This window comes from Barbus barbus (genome assembly GCF_936440315.1).
Source record: "Barbus barbus genome assembly, chromosome: 15".
In the NCBI taxonomy this organism is placed as follows: Eukaryota; Metazoa; Chordata; class Actinopteri; order Cypriniformes; family Cyprinidae; genus Barbus; species Barbus barbus.
The window spans coordinates 18539881-18562957 of record NC_136743.1 but is presented as its reverse complement, the minus strand read 5'-3'; the positions used below and the strand labels follow the sequence as shown (position 1 = coordinate 18562957).

The window sequence follows — 23077 nt, the reverse complement described above, 5'->3', positions numbered from 1 at the left end:
GTATCGCAAACAATAATGTCAAATGAAGAATATTTTTTAGGCGGAGGAGTTCGGCTCTTCTTGATTAATTAATGGCACTACAAAGGTCTGCAAAGTCAAGATATAGAAATGATTGCGCAAAACCTTTCATTTTAATACAACAAGGTTACTTAAAAATGACCACGCCTAAAATATGAGCCTCACATGGTTTTGTGGATTCTGGCCGATGTTGATTGTCATGTAACTTCACAGCAGCACGACGCGCCCTCTTCTGGTTGTAAGCATGTAACGCACCTCCATAATATACAGGTGCATCTCAATAAATTAGAATGTCGTGAAAAAGTTAATTTTTTCTTGTAAGTTATTTCAAAAAGTGAAACTTTAATATATTTTAGATTCATTGCATGTAAAGTAAAACATTTCAAGTTTTTTTTTTTTTTTTAATTTTGATGATTAGAGCTTACAGCTGATGAAAGTCAAAAATCAGTATCTCAAAACATTACAATATTTGCATTTGAGTTTCAATTAATGACCATCCCTACAGTATAAATTCCGGATATCTCTTGTTCTTTGAAACCACAATAATGGGGAAGACTGCTGACTTGGCAATGATCCAGAAGACGAACATTGACGCCCTCCACAAAGAGGGTAAGTCACAGAGGGTCATTACTGAAAGGTGTGGCTGTTCAGAGTGCTGTATCAAAGCATATTAAATGGAAAGTTGACTGGAAGGAAGAAATTGGGTAGGAAAAGGTGCACAAGCAGCAGGGATGACCGCAAGCTTGAGAATACTGTCAAGCAAAGCTGATTCAAACACTTGTGAGAGCTTCACAAGGAGTGGACTGAAGCTGGAGTCAGTGTATCAAGAGTCACCACGCTCAGACCTCTTCAGGAAAAGGGCTACCAAGCCACTTCTGAACCAGAGACAACGTCAGAAGCGTCTTACCTGGGCTGTGGAGAAAAAGAACTGGACTGTTGCTCAGTGGTCCAAAGTCCTCTTTTCAGATGAAAGTAAATTTTGCATTTAATTTGGAAATCAAGGTCCCAGAGTCTGGAGGAAGAGTGGAGAGGCACAGAATTGAGGCAGTAATTAAAGCAAAAGGAGCCCCTACCAAGTATTGAGTACATATACAGTAAATGAACATACTTTCCAGAAGGCCAACAATTCACTAAAAATGTTTATTTTATTGGTCTTATGAAGCATTCTAATTTGTTGAGATGGTGAATTGGTGGGTTTTTGTTAAATCATCACAGCCTAAATCATCACAATTAAAAGAACCAAAGACTTAAACTACTTCAGTCTGTGCATTGAATTTATTTAATACACGAGTTTCACAATTTGAGTTGAATTACTGAAATAAATGAACTTTTCCACGACATTCTAATTTATTGAGATGCACCTGTACACTGTAAATTACAGGTTAGGATGTAAGATTATTATTCATAATAGTAATATTATGCCTTATAGTTTAAACACAATGTTACAAATTGTTGCCTTTGAGAGTCTTCATTATATTTTGAAACTCAAATAAAATCTGTTCCAATTACATAAAAAACATAACTAAATTTCAATTTGATAAACTATTATTCTGTCTATGCATAGGTTTAATGATGAACACATCCAAATGTAAAACCTTTAGGGGAAGCACTTTATATTTTTTAATGGTCTGTCTTTTGAAAGTAAGACTTTGCCATAATGTATAAATATTACAACCCATTAATCAAGCGGAGCAATGCATCGTTTTATTGAGCAATGCTTATGGGACAGAGTGCTTTTAAATATTTTAGGCCTATAGCACACATACACAAGAGCTGCACATATTCATGACGTAGATAACAGTTATGACAAGTAGACTGACAACCGATAATATCTTCCTTTGACAGCATATTTAAAAGGGCTCACATTTCTTTCAACGCTTTTTTCTCTTCCTCAAACATTAAAGTATCAAACTCACACTGTACCATCAACACGGAAGCCTGTTTACAAATTAGAAGTGGCTTCTTTGAGATTCATGTGTGCTGTACAGACATCAGATTCAAAGTCAGGAGTGTGTATTCATGAAGCCTCTTCCACTGGAAACTGTCCTAAAAACAAGAACTGACATTGCTAATTATCTAATTAGTAACTGACAGAAAACAAAATACAGCAACACATCGAGCCTCAAAAAATGTTAACAAAAAAACAACTTCAATTATATCAACAATGTAGTGTAATTAAGCAAATTGATCCGGTTAATAATTTAAGGAAAACCTTTACGTTTTTGTACCGTTAGGACTGCAACATTGTCATAACATTGACAATGTGTAAACACATAATACACTTGCATATTTACACATCTACACAGGAACAGCAAAACCACCTTAGGATTTGTCCTATTCACCTTTCCCTTTTTAGACAAAATAACATTTTTCAAACGTCTCTTTAAAAAAAATGATTCAACTACAAAATTAAATAATTCAGAGTAAAAAAGGCACACCCTCGCACAGTGTATATATGTCAACACATACAGTAGACTATTTAGGATTACTTTGCAAACGATATTTCAGAAGACATATCACAATATCTATATATTTTTATAATACTAAAGGTCTCTGGGATCACACAAAGTTTCAACAATGATGAGAGAGAGAGAGAGAGAGAGATATATCAACAGTAAGAGGCAGCATTCTCTCGCTCTTTACAGTGCAGCTGAAACACTATACGCAGATTCAAGCATCTATATAGCGCCAGCACAACTGCATTCTCAAGAGAACGGCCCATTGTAAACTTGCTAAATATTACTGTAAAAAAAGGGAGGTACAAAATATGCTTCATTTTAATATGATGTTCTCTAATCAAGAGCTAAACAACATAAAACAGGCAATGTTTTGTTCCTTCGCTAGGGATACAAAAGTGGCAACGCACATGTAACTCATTAGGTGCTTAACACATTCTAAGAATCACTACTATTGCATGACCCTCCACGAATCATTTGCATAAATGTTTTGGTGCATTACATCATGTGCAAAAACAGTTGCGTTATACTAAACGTTATTATCAGAGCCAATTGCAAATATTGAGCTCCTGTGCAAGACTTTACAATGCACAACAGGCAGATCATCTAAATCTGCTAAATTTGCTGATTGGATCTTAACTATAAATGCAGTAATTGATCCTGAAGTTGCATTCTTTTCCAATGTTACAAACGCTTTATAAACAGATTTGATTACTGTCTGCAGCTAAAGAGCGATAGTGCAATAAACACTTTTAAACAATTATGTTCCAATTACTTTTTTTAATTCTGACTCTGGTCATATTTATTCAGGGCTAAATTTATTTTATAAATTGAAATATATTTTAGTTATTTAAAACTGGACTTTTTAATTAAAGGAATAGTATACTTTAAAAAAAAAAAAAAAAAAACATTTGATGAAAATGTACTCTGTCTCAGGCCATCCAAGATGAAGATGAGTTTGTCAAAACAGATTTGGAGAAATTTACCATTACATCACTTGCTCACCAACGGATCCTCTGCAGTGAATGGGTGCCGTCAGAAAGAGAGTCCAATCATAATCTGCACAAAGTAAAAAATGCCTTGATGAATTTGTTTATTACAAACATGCATCTTTTTGCTTCACAAGACATTAATTGATCAGATGGGGTTGTGTGGATTACTTGTGGATTATTATGATGTTTTTATCAGCTCTCATTCTGACGGCACCCATTCACTGCAGAGGATCCATTGGTGAGCAACTGATGAAATGCTACATTTCTCCAAATCAGTTCATATGAAGAAACAAACTCAATTACATCTTGGAATGTCTGATGGTGAATACGTTTTCAGCAAAGTCAAATTTTTGGGTAAACTATTCCTTGAGAACAATGAATTTTTCTCCGCAAAGAAAATGAGGACAATAAATTTATAAGCAGCTTTGAGAATTCCAGTATGATAATCATAACACGTAGCTGGGCATAAACAAAATCACTCGGTTTCTCAATCAACAATATCTAACACAAAGGTACAGAACGCTATATATGCATGACTATATCACATGTATGCCTTATCAACCACATGGAGCAATAACCCTACCAAAAAATCCAACAGAGGGGAAAAAGTAAACAAATTGTAAACAACAAAAAAAAAAAAGATCTTGACAGATCTCAGACATGATCCTGTGACAAGTGGGAGAGAGACACTGGATCCGTTACCCACAGCAAAACCTCTCCCAGGATATGAACTCATATGTGACCACCTGTTACTCCGCCTCACTCCAGCCTCAGGCAGCAGTTAGGACAGAATGGTGGTGATGAAATCATAAAACCGCTTTGAATATTGCTCAGGGTTGACCGTTGAGATCTCAGCCCCTGCCTGGAGAAAGAAAGAGCAAAGAATTGTGTAGATTTTGAGTATTTTGAGTAACTGAGGACTAATTTAATACTAGCACTGTGTTTGTGACATATTGGACTCTCACCCCATGTTTGACTGTCTTAGCTGCATGGGCTGCTTTCTTCTTGGCATCATATGGAGTGAGAATGTCAATCACCGCCATGAAGTAGACTTCTTTTTTAGGAGCATCTGAAAGGTAGAATGCACTACTGTTATTAAGCAAGATACAACTGGAATAAAGTGAGACAGAACTGTTACTTGCTTTTTGGCACAGTGCTGCACTGCCAGTGCTGAATATTTCACTTTAATGTAACCTACTGACCTTGTGCATACATTCATATGCCTTGTAAACTGAAATGCATTTAACATTGTTGATGCAAATATTGCTGATTTGTCACCAATTTAGCTGGATAACATGGATAGTTTTAAAAATGTACAAAAATTACTTATGGCAGTCTTGAAAGCATTAGTGATGTGTTAAAAATTATAAATCAGTCAGTAATGTTATGCATTTTATAGCAGAAGTATGTTTATTAATTTACGAGTTGTTTTTACAGCTGTGTAACGTTTTTAGCTTGTTGCATATTTTATTTTTGAAATAAAAAAAAAGCAGGAAAATGTATCATTTAATGATTGAATATTTCTAGTAAATACAAAAAAAACATTTGGGAGTTGCATTACAGCTGTATACTTTCAAGATTGTTTAAATTTTTTGTTTTTTTGTAAAGAAAAACGACAATGTAACAGTTACATTACAACTGTATTATTTCCAGTTTGCTGCATATTTATTTTTGTAAAGACAAAAAAGAAAAAAAAAGAAAGAAAAAAATGGTAACACTTTACAATAAGGTTCCATTAGTTAACTAGATTAATAAATGCTTTATAAGTATTTTTCATTGTTAATGTTAACTACTGTAGTTAACTAATGTTAACAAATGCAACCTTATTGTAAAGTGTTACCTAAAATATAGCATTTAATGAATAAATATTTCTAGTAAATATATCTATCTATCTATCTATCTATCTATCTATATATATATATATATATATAGTCATGGCCAAAAATATCGGCACCTTTGGTAAATCTGATCAAAGGCGGCTGTGAAAATTAATCTGCATTGTTAATCCTTTTGATCTTTTATTTAAAAAATTCACAAAAAACTAACCTTTCATTGGATAATAAGAATTTAAAATGGGGGAAAATATCATTATGAAATAAATGTTTTTCTCTAACACACATTGGCCATAATTAACGGCACCCTTTTATTCAATACTTTCTGAAACCTCCATTTGCCAGTTTAACAGCTCTAAATTTTCTGCTATAATGCCTGATGAGGTTAGAGAACACCTGACAAGAGATCAGAGACCATTCCTTCATCCAGAATCTCTCCAGGTCATTTAAGGATGTTAAACTCATTTAAACTACAACCAATATTACTAGAATACTCACAAATCACAGCGTACAATACATAGCGGTTCAACAGCAACACTAAATCAAATGCATTTACTGCACATGGCCAGTTAGCATATTGGATGCTAAACCTGCTAGCTGTAACAAACAACTTGCAAGACATTCACAATTGGTCTTTTAAACAATCTGTAGTAACAAAATAAATGAGTCTTTATCCAACCAGTAGCATCTCAAAGTTGATGAACACATTGTGGCTTTTCCCAGCTGTCTTTGAACAAACTGTGCATGTGGTTTTCTCCAAACTCAATGGCTACATCCGTGCATGCTTTAGCAATCTTTCTCCTTTGGTTTTATAACCAGTATCAACACCAACTTGGGTAGGAGAAGCACATTCACTTTTCCAACAGAGATCCCTCTGCACACTGATAATCAAACAAGCACACCTGGTTCTATGTAACATGTGAAATTTCAATGGCCAATCAGCTTCCTTGTTTCTTCCAGGTTGCTCTATATGCCCACAACCAATAGTATCCATTAATTTCATCTTAAATCAAAACTGTGATGTATATAATATATATTCATATACAAATGATGAATATAATATATTTTTTTTTCAACAATTTCAAGTTTAGCTTAACAATGAGAAACAGTCGATCCATCGATACAGACGAGCTGAAGGCTCAATACTGCCTCAGCAGAGCCACAGGCTGATCGCTTCCATGCCATCCTCACTGATGCTGGAGTTTGTGCTAAAGGAGCCTCGACCAAGTATTGAGTGCATAAATGAACATACTTTAAAGAACTTAAACTTTTCTGTTTTGCAAATCCTTTTTTTGATTGATCTTAGGAAATATTCTAGTATTTTGAGGTACTGGATTTTTGACTTTCATGACCTGTAAGCTCTAATCATCAAAATTAAAACAGAAAAAACTTTTGAAATGGTTTACTTTACATGTAATGAATCTAGAATACATGAAAGGTTCACTTTTTGAAATAAGTTATAAAAAAAAAAAAATAATTCACGATATTCAAATTTTTTGAGATGCACCTGTATAACGATTTTTCAAAACTGTAACTACAAATATAATTCAGTGAGTTGCTTGTTCAGTATTATTTGTGCTACAGTCCTCAAAGGAAGGTGTACTATTAGTTTTCCAAGTAATCTGACGAACAATTTGGCAAAAAATAAACTGAAAAATGGCTCTCAAGCTATATCTGGGGACAAGAAAATCGTAAGAGATTTAGTGGGTCAGTAAGCAACAACCTAACAGCCTACAACCATCTAGCAATACCCTAGCAACTCTGTTGAACTTAATTCTAGCTGGAAAACGACTCACTTTCATGGCTCTTGATGGCATATACGTCAACGGCGGGATCAAACTCTCCTGGGCCCAGAGGTCTATTGCTGTCTAGTGTGTTACTGGGGCTGTCTGGTGGGGAGCCGGTGGCCCCTCCGTCGCTCTCCGTCCCCTCCTCCTCTCCAGCGTCGTTGTCTTCACTCTCCTCCTCGGGCTGTTCCTGCTCCCCTCGCTCCACATCATGGATCCCCACCAGCAGACTGTAGTCCATCAGCTTCAGCTGGGCCAGGAACTGGAAACACATTTTCCAAGGGATTAAGCATGAAACATTCATTGTCTTTTTAATTAGACATAGTTTAATGACGCAGCAGGGTTGTTAGGACGAATAAGTGTTTAGATAAGAGTTTAATGAGCCAATTAAATTAAACAAAGCAAGTGAACAGGACGAAAGCAGTAAAGATCATGATGAATAATGCACACAGACCTCTACGTCATTCTTCAGTTTCTCCAGGAACATTTTCTTGTTCTCCTCATCGATGTAGATTTTCTGGCCATCATTGATGAAGTCATTGTCTTTGTAAGTTGGAAGCTCCTTGGTCTGTTATTCACATTGGGAAATAGTGTTAAAAGTTCATCAGAAGCAACGTGTGTAAATTAAAACTTTCAGTTTACTCGGCAATGAAACAAAAAATGTCATTGACATATAATATCATAAATTCAGATTTTTGGGGATTTGTTAATAGACTCAAAAATTAAAACTTTGCCAAAAATAATCAATTAATTAATATAGAAATATTTTTACATATGGAACAAAATGAAAGGTGGTCATTTCTATGCCATTAGCAGCACCAAATGAAATTGAAAAAGTTTGTTTCAGCAGCAATAAATAAAATAAAATAAAATAGAATTGAAATAAGATACATTATAGGTACAGTTGTTTTCGGTGCTGCTAGTATCAAAGAATTAACACTTCAAATTTACTTCCTCAATGACTACAAAATTCAAACATTTAATGAAGGTTTTTTTTTTGTCATATAACACTAAAATTCACCATCTAAAAAATAGTCCTTCGGGGTGAAAAAAGTTTTGATGTAGTACACTTATGATCTGCTCACACAACAAACGAGCATCTGAGAATTCACTGAGTGAACTTAAAAATAGCAGATCACAGAAGCAGTGGGGTGTAATATAAAGCAGACTGCCTCCTGTGGACACTCAGAGCAACAGGGTGTGATTGATTACAGCCAACAGATAATTACAGCATTCAAATAATTACAATGATTAAACCAAGGCTTATTTCCTAAATGCCTACTTCAACAAACATCAGCAATTCCAAACCAAAGCCTACAGCAGCTAGTGTCAAGATTAAAAGGGATAGTTCATCCAAAAGTTTTCATTTGCTCTCACGTTGTTCCAAATCTGTATGACTTTTGGCTGAACTATCTCTTTAATTCATTGATCTGAATTTCATGCGTTAGATTTGCAGTGCATTAAATGTTTCAGACATTTATCAAACATCAAATAAAGAACACATTTAGCTAAATAACTTTGTTTTAGATGAGTAATTTATCTTTGTCCTGTAGAACTGAACAAAAACATCTAGATTGCTCTCTCCAAGAAACATCAAAATATATATAAAATATTTTGACATTTTATGACCTATTCAACATTTGATTCCTGAGCCACAGAATGAGACTTCAATCCAAACTAACAGAACATGCAGATGGACATATGAAGGTATATATAAAACCCCCTATGGCTCAGCAGAACACTTAAATGCTGACGCACTAGTATTCCAGTTCTTTTCACAAATTCCAGCAGAGATTGTCGAAGAAGTCACCGCTTTATTTCTGGAAGAGGAAGACAACTTAAAGCACCAGCCCTGGGCTTGGGTTTACAGTCCCTTGTGGGATCCAGAGGGAACGGTGATTTCCTGAGGCAAAATGCGGGGTAAAGCATGTTGAAGAAGAACACAGAGCAATATGGGACAGTTCTTTGCTGTCGTGTCCTTACGTGTCTTATGGCGCAGTAAAAGCGTGTGGCAATCCGGATGGTTTGTAGCTTTTGGCTCATGCGTGATTTGGACGGAGCCTCCTCAGGTGGACGTGGCTGCAGGGAAAAGGAGCATCAGATGCAAGCAGCTTCACCCAAAAATCAGTGTGAGGAGGTGAGAGACGAGAGCTTTCTAGATAACTTTGAGAACTTGTTTTCTTAGTCATTTTTAACTTCATTTCATAAAGCAAAGGTGTAAAGCCTTCAGGCGAAAATGGAAGAATTAAAAAGATGGAAATATCTCACATACATGCATCAAATGAAAACACACCAAAAGTACAGAGTGATATAAAGTTGACTGATAACATGGCTGTTGTACAGTAAACAAGTGAAGACGCAAAATATCATGGGAGAATGTTAATGGGATGGTTCGCTCAATGAAAATTCTGTCATCATTTACTCACCATCAAATTGATCCAAAACCTTTAGGAGCTTCTTTCTTCTGTTGAACACAAAAGGAGATATTTTGAAGTATGTTGGTAACCAAACAGTTGTCGATTCCCATTGACTTCCATAGTATGGAAAAAAATACTATGGGAGACAGAGGGTACCAGAAACGGTGTGGTTACCCACATTCTTCAAAATATCTTCTGTTGTGTTTAGCAGAAGAAAGAAATTCATACAGGTTTGTAACAACTTGAACTTGACAGATTTTCATTTTGGGAGAACTATCCCTTTAAGGAAATCACAGCAGAGAAGCAAAGGAAATATTACATCAAATACAGTGAATGACAACAAATCTAGTCTGTATATGACACATAATTACAAATATACATCAGTTAATATTTGCCATTTTTGAGAGTATCATATACAGCATTAGAATGTAGATATAAAATCTCAATGGAGGGGAAAGTAATCAAAGAAACAATTTAACATGCCAGAAAGACTAACATGCATATATATATATATATATATATATACACACACACACATGCAAATCATTCACATGCCCTCCATATGTACACAGATATGGAAAAAAAAACACAAGGTCAGGTTTGCCTTATGTGAGAGAATCCTGTACACAAGTATAAACTGCAGCTCATTAGCCTTTTATTAATGTACAGAATGTTTTATATAGTTTACACAATAAATCAATATAAAAACATGTAATCCAACAAGTCAAATGCTTCCTGAAGACAAGTACTCAATCTCTGATCTATTATTTACAGTGGTTTATTTTACCATCTCTTTACATTCAGAGATCAGTGCACTTAAATTACAATGTAAAACAATAGGGTATCACAATATACAGAGATATATACACTACGGTTCTTAGGTTTAAATTAATCCACTTATTTTCATTCTTCTCAGGACCATTACTTAAATAAATTAAATAATACCCCTGGACTACAAAGTGCAGTTTCCCACACTCTGAAGCAAATTAAATCAAGCAAACACTGAACAGAAAAAGTGCACAGAGAGTTTTTTTTCCCCAAGGAATGGAGTAGAAAATGGGATCTTTCACACAGAAGAATTTTATTTTGGGAGTTTATTAATACACAGCACACATGGAAAGGAAAATGATGTTATAACTGTGATTATAATGTTTTTTTTCTTACACATAATTTCCAAACTTGCAGACATGCAATACATTCAACATGCAAATGTGAGTTCATTTTCTGAACACTTATGTAATAAAACATGGGAACAAATGAAACATTTTTTTAGCACAGAAGTTCACCCCCTTTAAAAAATTATATTCCTTCTTCATATAATAAAAAAAGAGGGATAGTTTACCTTTTCTTTGTCGCTAGCCTCTCTTGCCACTGTGGATCCCTAAAAAGTACATTAAATCATCATTAAAAAACATTTACTCTCACTAATCCATGACTTTTTATTCTATGGAAAAATCTTTTCTGAAGTTATTTTAATGACACATTTAAAACAATTGAAAATCTGATTCAAAAGAATCATTTGTTCATGAATCAGACATCACTACTTTCCTCATGATTCATGAACTATAATGAACGTACCAGGGAAAACTAGGGTGGATGTCATGATTTTCTGTGAATAATGAGTTAAACAAAGCTATTATATGCCTCAAAAGTCTTGAAATAGAATACATTTTATGGACCACATTCATGATGCCCCCATCTATTCATTCTCATTATACAATAGACAAGACAGGCTCTTCAAACTAGAATTGTACTCACCTTTAGGTCATATTTTTTGTAAACAGGCAGCCGATGACTGAAGACATTGCGAGTGACGATCATGTAGGTCTCATCTCCATCCACTGTGAGGCGATACATGCCCAGAAACTGAGGGAGCAGCGTATTTCCATGGCACTCGACTATATACTACAGTGGGCAAATACAAAAAAAAGGATTCACTTCACAGCTTGTGAGACTCATCGTAAGATCAACAAAGAAACAGATGTTCCCTCTACCTGGTGGTACTTTTTCAAAATGTTGTGCATCTCGGCCACGTCTTCGCTGGTGATGATCTTGATGACATACCTCTTGTTGTACGAAGTGTGGAAACGAGCTCCACTACGGCCCTGAGCGTCACTGGGAATTGGGGCCCTGCGTGTCAGAGAGTTCTGCCACAGGAGGAAAGAACAGTGAAGGATTTCACACTGCCAGGCTTGCACTAAACGGCTCCAATAAAACGGTGAAAAGCTACTGGCACTTCTCCTAGACTGCAGTCTGCAGTCAGCCTGGAATGCCAGACTGTACTGTCTGGCTACTTCTTTTATTGAACCTCATCACAAACTGAAACGCGTTGGCAGATTTGGATGGCAAAACATCCTCTTCTATGGCAATGGGAAAAATGAGAAAGAACGTATAGCAGTTACTGCCCTGTGCAGGAGTCAGTGGGTTTGCATTAAAATGACATTATTCAACCAACTAAAGCACAGCTGCGTTACTGCCTGTGCTTTGGATGCCATCTTTAATATAGCTGCCAAAAATGCAAGATCTCTGTGGTTCACTGCAATAGACACACTCTGTGTTGCTGTTGTACTGAGTGGGATTTGTTTTCACGATGTTAAAAGCTGTTCCCACTGACAAAGAAATATATTTTAATTATATTATAATTATAACTATAATTTTAATGGTAGGTTTATTTGAACAGTGAGAGACTAAATAATAACAAACAAATCCAGAAAAACGCATTTCAAAAAAGTTATAAATTGATTTGCATTTTAATGAGTGAAATAAGTATTTGATCCCCTATCAATCAGCAAGATTTCTGGCTCCCAGGTGTCTTTTATACAGGCAAGGAGCTGAGATTAGGAGCACTCTCTTAAAGGAAGTACTCCTAATCTCAGTTTGTTACCTGTATATAAGACACCTGTCCACAGAAGCAATCAATCAATCAGATTCCAAACTCTCCACCATGGCCAAGACCAAAGAGCTGTCCAAGGATGTCAGGGACAAGATTGTAGACCTACACAAGTCTGGAATGGGCTACAAGACCATCGCCAAGCAGTTTGGTGAGAAGGTGACAACAGTTGGTGCGATTATTCGCAAATGGAAGAAACACAAAATAACTGTCAATCTCCCTCGGTCTGGGGCTCCATGCAAGATCTCACCTCGTGGAGTTTCAATGATCATGAGAACGGTGAGGAATCAGCCCAGATCTACACGGGAGGATCTTGTCAATAAACTCAAGGCAGCTGGTACCATATGGCGCTTTTCCACTGCATGGTAGGGCACGGAATGGTTCAGTACAGCTCACTTTTGGGGTGTTTTCCACTGGGTACAGTACCTGGTACCTGGTACTTTTTTAGTACCACCTCAGCCGAGGTTCCAAGCGAGCCGTACCGTTACTAAAACGTGATGTGTAAACCCTGCTGATCACTGATTGGCCGGAGAAAATCGCCACTGCCTGTGTCATTTGAACTTTTTTTTTTTGTCATTTGAACTTGCGGCACGAGTCACAACAGACCTGCTAGATTTAAACCATCACAGCCAGCGAAGGATCGACCGCAACTGTTTTGAATGAGCGCACCTTTCTTTTACCAACCAAAAAATGGCTGTTTCGTTGTCGGTTGAGGAAGTACAGACTTGTCCTCTCGAGATAGCCGAGGAGCGGATCCAGTGAGAGCGTGATGGAGCGATGCGGAATTAAAAAGTTTTTCAGGAGTCACGGTAGTAGAGGCGACGCAACTATAACGACACGTGAATAATCCCACTCTAAAGCGGTACTAAACTGCAGTGGAAACGCAACCCGAACCGAACTGAGCCGTTCCGTGCCGTTCTGAACCGTGTCGAGCAGAGTCGTACCACACAGTGGAAAAGCGCCAATAGTCACCAAGAAAACAATTGGTAACACACTACACCGTGAAGGACTGAAATCCTGCAGCACCCACAAGGTCCCCCTGCTCAAGATAGCACATGCACAGGCCCGTCTGAAGTTTGCCAATGATTCAGAGGAGAACTGGGTGAAAGTGTTGTGGTCAGATGAGACCAAAATCCAGCTCAACCCACCGTGTTTGGAGGTGGAGGAATGCTGTCTATGACTCCAAGAATACCATCCCCACTGTTAAACATGGAGGTGGAAACATTATGCTTTGGGGGTGTTTTTCTGCTAAGGGGACAGGACAACTGCACCTCATCAAAGGGACGATGGAAAGGGCCATGTACCGTCAGGGCCAGGGCATTGAAAATGGGTCGTGGATGGGTATTCCAGCATGACAATGAACCAAAACACACAGCCAAGGCAACAAAGGAGTTGTCAAGAAGAAGCACATTAAGGTCCTGGAGTGGCCTAGCCAGTCTCTAGACCTTAATTCCGTAGAAAATCTGTGGAGGGAGCTGAAGGTTCGAGTTGCCAAATGTCAGCCTCAAAACCTTAATGACTTAGAGAGGATCTGCAGAGGAGTGGGACAAAATCTCTCCTGAAATGTGTGCAAACCTGGTGGCCAACTACAAGTACTAAGTCATGTTTTGCGAAGGGGTCAAATACTTATTTGACTCATTAAAATGCTAATCAATTTATAACTTTTTTGAAATGCGTTTTCCTGTATTTTTTTGTTGTTATTCTGTCTCTCACTGTTCAAATAAACCTACCATTAAAATTATAGACTGATCATTTTGTCAGAGGGCAAATGAACAAAATCTGCAGGGGATCAATTAATTGTTTTCCCCACTGTATATGATACAACCCCTTACACCCGTTTTCACAAGCGTGAGTGGCGCGTGAGCAGCACAAATTTTTTTTCAGCGTGCATCGCTTTGGCGCCGAGTCTATTTTTGCTGCGCCGCTTACGCTGAATTAAAGTCACAGTGCATTGTTCTTGATCAAAATTGACCCGATTAACATTAAAAATAACAAATGTCACCATAAAATCATGTAAGTGATGTGTTTCGTGTTTCACAATCACCAAATGAAAAAATAAAATGCACAAAAACATATCACTTCTACAAGTTTTTGCCCAAACTTCAAAGGTATGTTAAATTAATAAAACTAGAGGCATTTGTTAGCTTTAATATTACTTTTTTCAATTCAATTATTCAATCCAATTACACTTTATTGTTGGAATTCCAAAATTTGTCTTGGATCTCACAGTGTATGTCTCACATCATTTCACATCGATAATTACTAAACAAACAATACAACAGACGGCACCTTAATACAAAAAACAACAGTATATACATAAACACAAGGCTACATTGCATTAGAATAGTGAGTCCTTTCTATTTTCCAGAGCCCAGAGGCCTATTTGAACCCCCAATTCTGATTTATTAATTTTACAGACTGATACACAAAAGATTTACGTAACATAGCCAATTCAATCTAGCATATGCAACTCTAAGCCTTCTGTTAGATGGCAAAAATGAATATTCCTCATACAAATGTGAGAAGGGTCAGACATAATTTTTCCTGACAGCGTTGGCAATTTTTTCGTATACACATCTTGAAAACTTGACTCAAGTTTATCGTGTAAACTATCTATATATAATATATGTTATTTACATGTGTGTGGGACAGAGGGGAGGGGGGCACGGCCGCATCACAAATTATGCTGGCCATATCATACATCAAAGCACATGGCACACAGTGTTCAGAGGAGAACGCTGGAAAATATGACAGAAATGACGATACTCGTCTGTATTGCAGTACAAGCCGCGGTTCAGCCACTTACCGCTTACCCGCTGTGTAAAACTGTTTAATGCACAGCTAGTTCCAAGTAGAGCTGCACGATATATCGCTTGAACATCGGTATCGCGATGTGCAATGTTTAGTATACTGATCACTATATAGCTACCTTTGCAAATCATTTGAACTTTATGTCAGTACGTCATAAATAGAATAAGGCATCGGTTTACTGTCAGGGATTTGTCGTGTCGCGTTACGCTGCATCCAGTGTAGTGAGACAGCATCACTGGTTATACTGGGTTCTATAGTATGTTGTCGCGTCATGCACGTCTGGTGTAGACATGGTGAGAGCCACGCAGATGCACGTGAACATTGAATTCCGTTATCTATTTGTGCCTGAAATGACACATACTCGTCAAAATGCATGTCTCTGCAAATATCCTTGTAAACACAGTTGCTTATGGTTTAGGTGTAGGTAAACAATTGAGAAAGAAAATGGATGTGTAACAGTATATTGGTTCACAGTAGTTTTAATATTCCTGTTGCTTTCTGAGTCATGAATGTTAAACAAACAACAAAACACACAGAGAAAAAAACTTTTGTAGCTTTAACACAGATTTATTAGATCTAATTTATACAGTGAAAACTATGCAGTGGTATTTTACATTTGATTATTCAATTTCTGTCCCTGAATACTAGACTTGTCTGAAAAATATAAAGCACTGTTTATTTCATTTGTATTTTTGTTCTAAAAATATTTATCTATACTTGTAATTTGTTTATTTCCTATGCTGATTTACTCACCTACAAAATCACCCCAATCATAATTTATTTTCCCCAAATAGACCTAATCAAGTCATCTGGTGATTTTTTTTGCCCATGTCGCAATATATATTGCAGAAAAACAAAATATCACAAATTGAGTTTTTTTTCAACCCACGCCTCTGTTGCTAATTCCATATTGTCATTTTAGACCAGAGTAACAGTGGCTTGAGCCGTTGAGTCTGTTTGTCTCTCAACAGTGTTCGGCAGCAACGTCTCTAATATTAGCAAAACTGTAAGTTAATCTGTTTCAAGAACAGCGCCGTTTTTACCTCGCTTGTGAGAAATGTCATGAAGCTCACTATTTTACTAATAAAGAGCACTGCAGAGCGGCACTGACAACACATTTCTGTGTGCACGAGTGTGTGTCCGTACTGTATTTGTATGCATAGATATGTGTGTGCAAGTTTGAGTGGGAGTAATTTGTTGTTAAATTTTCTAGATTTACTTGCTTGGTCTGTGTCATTGTGGGTTTTGGTTCTTTTGCTGTTGTAGGCTGTAAGGCCCTTTGAAATAACTGGTATCATTTGGTGAAATTATATGAACATGTAATGTGGTCAAGACCTGCCTGGAACAACTTTAGGCATGCATTTCCCTGAAAATAATTGCACACGTTCATCAGCCAATCAGATTCAAGCATTCAACAGCACCGTAGTATAAACTATTGTAACGCACGGCATAGAGGAAAAGGACCATCTGACATGCAGTGGAGGGTGGTTGCCTCCATGGAAGCACTTGACCACTTACTTAAGCACTTACGTACCTGAAATTCCTGATCATCAATGGAGAACCGCTCCCTCAGATTGCGGAAGACTAGAGGACAGTACTCCTTAAACTTGAAATGGCTTGGCATGTTCTCTCTTTGGAAGTAGAAAAATGTGCAAAAGCTGATAACTAACAAAAGCAAAGCAATGAATATATACATAGCAAAATTATCACATAAAGTTGAGGGAAAAAAACTGGAGTCAGTCTTTCTTACTTGTTGAAGAGGTGGTTGTCCACCTTGATCTTTGAGTTGGCTTTGAAATCATCAGGCATCAGCATAACAGGAATCTGGATGTGACTGAGTTCATTTATCTGGAAGAAATTATTCAATAATGCCAGATTACAAAATAATTTGAACAGCTGAGGCATATCTAAAATAACGTTATATCTGTTGTACAGGAGACTTCTGGACCTGCTCCAAATGAATAAATCAGAGCGTTTTCTTATTTACCGAGAACTATCTGCAGTACAGGGGCCATTCCTCAAAATGTGCTGCACTGATGGACCACTGCCAAGAAACAACTTCCTTTCACTAACAACAGCAGCAGTGAAAAACAGAGCCGTCTGCAACAACAGAGTAAGCATTACTTATTGCCTGGACTGTCCACTTCCTTTTCTATCGTTTTAAATAATTCAGTACAGGACAAGTGGTCTTTCATGGGCAATAGCACATGCATGACTACACTTAAACTCAAGTCAGTTGTTTGACTGAGAAAGGTGCCTACTTATCCAAGGATAACCAGATTTTGGTGAACACGTCCATTTGTCCAACATGGTGGAACCCAACCTGGCTATTCGACACTCCTATTCCATCACTTGAACACACCACGCACACACACACACACACACACACACACACACACAATGACGTGTTGTGTGTATGCAGAGAGTTATTTTTGTGCATCTTCCTGTGCCTCCATCTGTCCCTGCTGCATCAGGGGGTGTCCTCTTGTCGATTAAGAAGCATTTCAGTAAAGAAGGCTATGCTTTGTGATTTAAAACGAAGCCAAACAGTAGTCTACAAAGAGATAAAAAAATAAAGTAACTGCAAAACTGGGGGAGAGGGCAGCGGGTTCACTGAAAGCAGCACTGAAACAGCAGCAGTTCAAAATGGGAAAGGACAAATCACGGACAACCAGCCTGAGCTTGTCTGACGCAAACACACACACACACACACACACACACATTTACAATGTATGTCCCATGCGATTCAGAGAAAAACTGTATTGAATTTTTTGGTATTAATTTAATGATACATTTTTAATAATAATGATAGTTTATCATATCACATCATATTTTTAAATCAATTTATATCAGATTTTTATTTATCTATAATATTTAAATACATATATTGTATAAATAACAATACGATTTTATATATAAAAATATGTAATATGTGTGTGCATGTTTTAATAATACTGAACATGCATATATATTAGAAAAAGCTATATAAATATGCAATATTAACAAATAATAAATTGAATGATATATTCTATATTTTTAAAATGTATAATTATACATTTTTACATTCATTGATAATATATGTGTGTTAAATATTAAGATATAATAATATATAAAAAAAATATTAATTTAATTACAAAATATGAAAAATATATAATATTTTAATATATATTATAATATTAATATGTTAATATATAATTTATAAAATTGTTTCACAGATAAATATAGAAATATATATATATATATATATAAACAACGGTAACATTAAGCATTTAAAACTAGATCTCCACTTGAAACCACAGTGTTTGCATGATAATTTTACACTTAATGCTAATTACAAGATAAAATTGGTAATAAGAACTGTGACGTGATAAATATAAATAGTACAGCAAGAGTGCGTTGATGTAATTACATCCACATATAGATAGTATGTGGCGTGCCGGCTCTTGACCCCCACCCCTTTACACTCAGTTACATAATCAACATACAATTTCATTTGGATATAAAGCCATTGATATTAATCAAGCAAGCAACCAACCAGACGCTTTTCTGGCAGAGTAGGCCATGTGTTTTCTGAAAGCCACTCTAAAACATGCACAACTTTAACATTACAAGTGATTTCATACTTCTTTTTATTGCATTTCAAATCAGAGCAAAAATAATTCCATTACTAAAGCCTGTTTTCTCAACAGACTAATATCTGTCAGCACATACGGCTTATCACCCGCTTTACATAACACAGCGCTACTACAAATTCACATTAAGGGCAACAGACAGTGTCGTTCCTTATGTGCTGTGAAAAGAGACTGGCTGAGTGTGTATGGAGGGGTTTTGGGCTCTAGTTAAGGCAATTTCTCATTCTGGCCATTAGTTCCTGTCACAATGGAAGAGGCCTTTATGTCCTTCACCTCAGACTTAAGTTATACCTCCGAGACTCTTACGTAATCGACATGAAAAAGCTCATCTGACTCAGCGCTGAATGAGAGGATGAAACATCTAAGAGGGGAGAAGAGGAAAGGAGGGGTGTGGATTAGATGAGAGAGAAGAGATGAATCTTAAAGAAGTATGAAAGACATAGACAGGCATCATGCATACACAAGACGGTGTGGATATATATGTGCTCAAAGGAGGGGCTGTATTGGCCTAAATTATAAAAATAGGCTAAATCCACAGGCGATATTCCTGAACACTACATTTATGAGGTCAAAAGATCTCATTGTCACATAGAGTCAATAAAGCGAAACACGAAGGATTGATGGGAAGAATGTGCTAATGATGTTTGGGAGCATAAACCTGCAGGCAGCAACACTCATTCGTCTTGGGGTTTAGTGATGCTATTTTACACAAACTGAGAGAAAACGATTGAACAAAGAACTCCAAGATGGAGTTCATGCCAAAAATTGACAATCTATGTCTTTATATACACACACACACACACAGCCAGGCTCTTGCAACATCCAGTTTCTTGCACTGGATGTTGCAAGTTTAAAGATAATTAATCCAGCACAATGGCCTACAAAGTCTTAATATCAAATATCAGGGTCTACTAGAGTCCTAGATAAGAGTCTTGTTTGAGGATGGGTTATACGGCCTACAAAGCAATTCTGACATTTAGATGTCACCAAAGAATAAACGTGATTATGAACAGCATCATTATCCAGTTATCATTTTCTGGATAATGAGACATTGCCATGTGATTCTATGGTATTCGAATGAAGCCATAAATTAATAAACTAACAAAAAGACATGTACATGAAATTTAGATTCTTTTCAGTGGTATCTGCTACAGAGTACACAAAAACAACGAGGTTTTGATATCTTGGGTTCAATGTGTAAATTAATAATTATACTGTAGAGTTTGCACCTCCCCACAACACAGAGGTTACAAATAATAGTTTTAATGCATCTTTTCATGCATGTGCATCATAAGAGCAGCACAAGACTCCCAAACAGCGGTGTTCAGACTCCCAGGAGACCAATTAAAGGTTTGTCAGATACCTGGAAATCTTCCATTCCCACAGGAGAAGCACTCTTTAAACGTGTCATGTTGTTTCAGGTTTAAAAAAAAAAAAAAAAACATACACATATTTAGTCCTACAGTTGGAGTTAATCATAGGAAAATAATACTTAAACGTTTTTCTTGCAATTAATGATGAGAAATAACTGCCAGAGCCTCTCATCTGAGCTTGGCACAATCATTTCACTGATTCTTGAGGACCTGGACAAAACTCGCCACAAATGTGAAAAACATTTATTTTTCAAGAAATTATTTTGGATGATTCTGTGGCATTAATCATAATTATTCACCCACATTTGATTGTAATCTCCTGGTTCTTCCATATTTTTCCTTTCCTATAACTCAATATGGATCAACACCACCAGAAACATAAATAATGTGTCAAACGAAATATAAATATTTACAAATAAAGCATTCACGTCAAATAATTAATCAACTGACACCACAGGATGCTTTCAGACTGATTTTCAGCACCATCTGTTGAATTTTCACCACCATCAGATGTAGTGAAAATGTAAGGTGTTAATGGAATAATAACAATCTGCATATAACAGTAGCCATTTTGTTTTGCTTGTTTTACAACTAACAGGATCCAACCTACTTAAAATGAGGAAAATTACCTAAAAATCTTAAACAATTTATTTACAATTCAAGTGACAGAGTTGATCATATTATGGCTGTGAGACAGAAAATATTTTATAGCGGTATTAGGGTCTGTGTGATCTCATAACAGGTGAAATATGTAAAAGGGCCTTCAGAATGAAAGCTGAATTTGATTTTAAGAAATATATATAAAAAAGAAAAAGTTAAAACTATTTTTTTTAAAGAGATATACACTAATTTTATTTTAGAATTTTAAGAATAATTGTACTTGTGTTTTCCTCCTATCTTTACTACTAGTACATTATATAACGTTATCTGCTTTTTGTTCTTAGATTTAACATAAATATTAATGACTGAATCATCTGAGAACAAGTGGACATGTTCCCTGTTTAAAACCGAAGTGGCATGTTTTGTCCCATGTCTGGAGATCGATTACTGATCGTGTCGCGCGTGGACAAACACCTCTGCTGTTTCGAGTCGCAGAATGAAGGAAATGCTAGTTTAATGAGGGATCAAGAAGCCGCAAGAAAACTGTCACACGTGCCTTCAATCCGCTCACGCTGAGCCTCGCAGCTGTTATAAACCTGTAAGAAAACTGGACCCTTACCGAGTGGTTCACTCCCCACATCAAGACGCTGAGCAGCGGGTCGCTGGCCCGAAACAGCTTCACCTTCTGAGACACGAAATGTTTCTTCTTGGTTTTGGTTTTGCTGGCGATGGCTGCAGCAAGGTTGCTGGCTGCAGAGGCCATGTTTAGCGAGCAGGCTCGGATGAATGAAATCCCTCTCTATGGCGATGTCTTGACACGAGCTGTTCGGAATCAGCAGCGCCCGGCCGGATCTCGACATGCAATTTGTCCCTTTCGTTATTTAATGCATCGCGTTCACGCATCCCTCTGCAAACGCGCAGCTGACGAGCGATGGAAAACTCAGAAATCCCGCTATCCACCAACTCCCACCAGCTAACTGCTAGCTGTCATTGACGTTAGCTTGAAGGTTACAGTTGGCTGGATGTGTGCGCTACAAACTCATTCACACACACAGCTTTGCAAACTAAATCTTAAACGCGCCCGGCAAAGCATCCCAGAAGCTCAACCGAATTATATCCGTGTTCATCGTGAAATGTAATAAAAAGTAAACAGATGCACAAATTCAGAGATTTTACACCACCCGCTATAAAAAGGTGTGTCGCCTCATTAAAATCACGGCGAAACCCCGTTAACAAGCGTTATTATGGTACGACCATTTACGAATCTCTCAGTGCGAACGTAACTAATAAAAAACAGGCAAAATACTAAAAGGAAACGACTACTGAGCCTCGACGAAGAGCGGGCATCTGAAGCTGCATGCAGCAGCTGGACCAGGCTTCACTGCCTCTCTGACAGCTCTGCTTTAGCTCAGCTCAGCACGTTGACACATAAATCTTGTGTTTCGCGTGCTAACGCTATTGGCCTCGCGTCACTCTCGGGTTGATACGGCTACAGCATGATGAAATCCAAGTAGTCCTATTGGTTCACTAATCTCGATTTTGGTCACTAATATAAGCTTTTAAGGCTCAGTCTTAAACGTTTAAAAATGAAAGCTGTCTAAAAAAGACATCAACAGTAACCCTGTGCAAAACCAAGTCCACGCAGAAGAGATGTCGCCGAGGACGTCAAACCAATTAACTCTATATGCTACCACGTACCTGCGGCGTAAACAGCGTAGGTGGATAATCAAAATTATTGTAGGATTATAATGCAAATCTAAAACCTCTAATATGCATGCTATCTTTTGGGGGGATAGCTTGTATTTCATGCAGACCTAGCTACAGGCCTTTCACAAAAATGTTAGGCAGACCACATTTAATCAAAATTCAGCCTATATTAGATTTCTTAAAACCGCGTTCATGCGTTCATGCTTTTTTTTGCATTATTAAAGTTGCATTTTTATTTATACATAGAGCTAGATTTTACATGAATTAATAGCACTTTTGAGAATTATGTTGTACACTCTTATGAGTGCAGAGGATTTTTGCAATGGCATTAGTAAATTTACTTTTGTATCACATTACTAGAGTGCAATATACGCACGCACGCACACACACACCTGAGCACACATTTAAGTTGGCAAAGCACTTTTTTTTTTACTGTAGGTCTAGATATTAATACCGTCCCCTGTCGTAATCACCAGCCATTTACATTCAGTAGGTAAAAGCATTATTTCTAACGGTCTCTTCTAACAATATCTTTCGGTGTTCTACTGCCCTCTTTTGGCAT

At 37.0% G+C, this 23077-nt stretch overlaps 1 protein-coding gene across 1 annotated transcript; it reads right to left on the bottom strand.

Moving 5' to 3' along the window:
* Nucleotides 1-1701: 1701 nt before the first annotated feature.
* On the bottom strand, nt 1702-22223 carry LOC306881313 (phosphatidylinositol 5-phosphate 4-kinase type-2 alpha-like). The gene is made up of 10 exons (XM_079435342.1): nt 21428-22223; nt 16954-17051; nt 16738-16834; nt 11497-11649; nt 11261-11407; nt 10845-10883; nt 7540-7653; nt 7095-7347; nt 4432-4535; nt 1702-4328 (listed from the first exon to the last, which is right to left on the bottom strand). Exons 1-10 carry the CDS (start codon nt 21569-21571, stop codon nt 4248-4250), a joined length of 1230 nt encoding a protein of 409 aa, XP_079291468.1. The 5' UTR covers nt 21572-22223; the 3' UTR covers nt 1702-4247.
* Nucleotides 22224-23077: the final 854 nt, after the last annotated feature.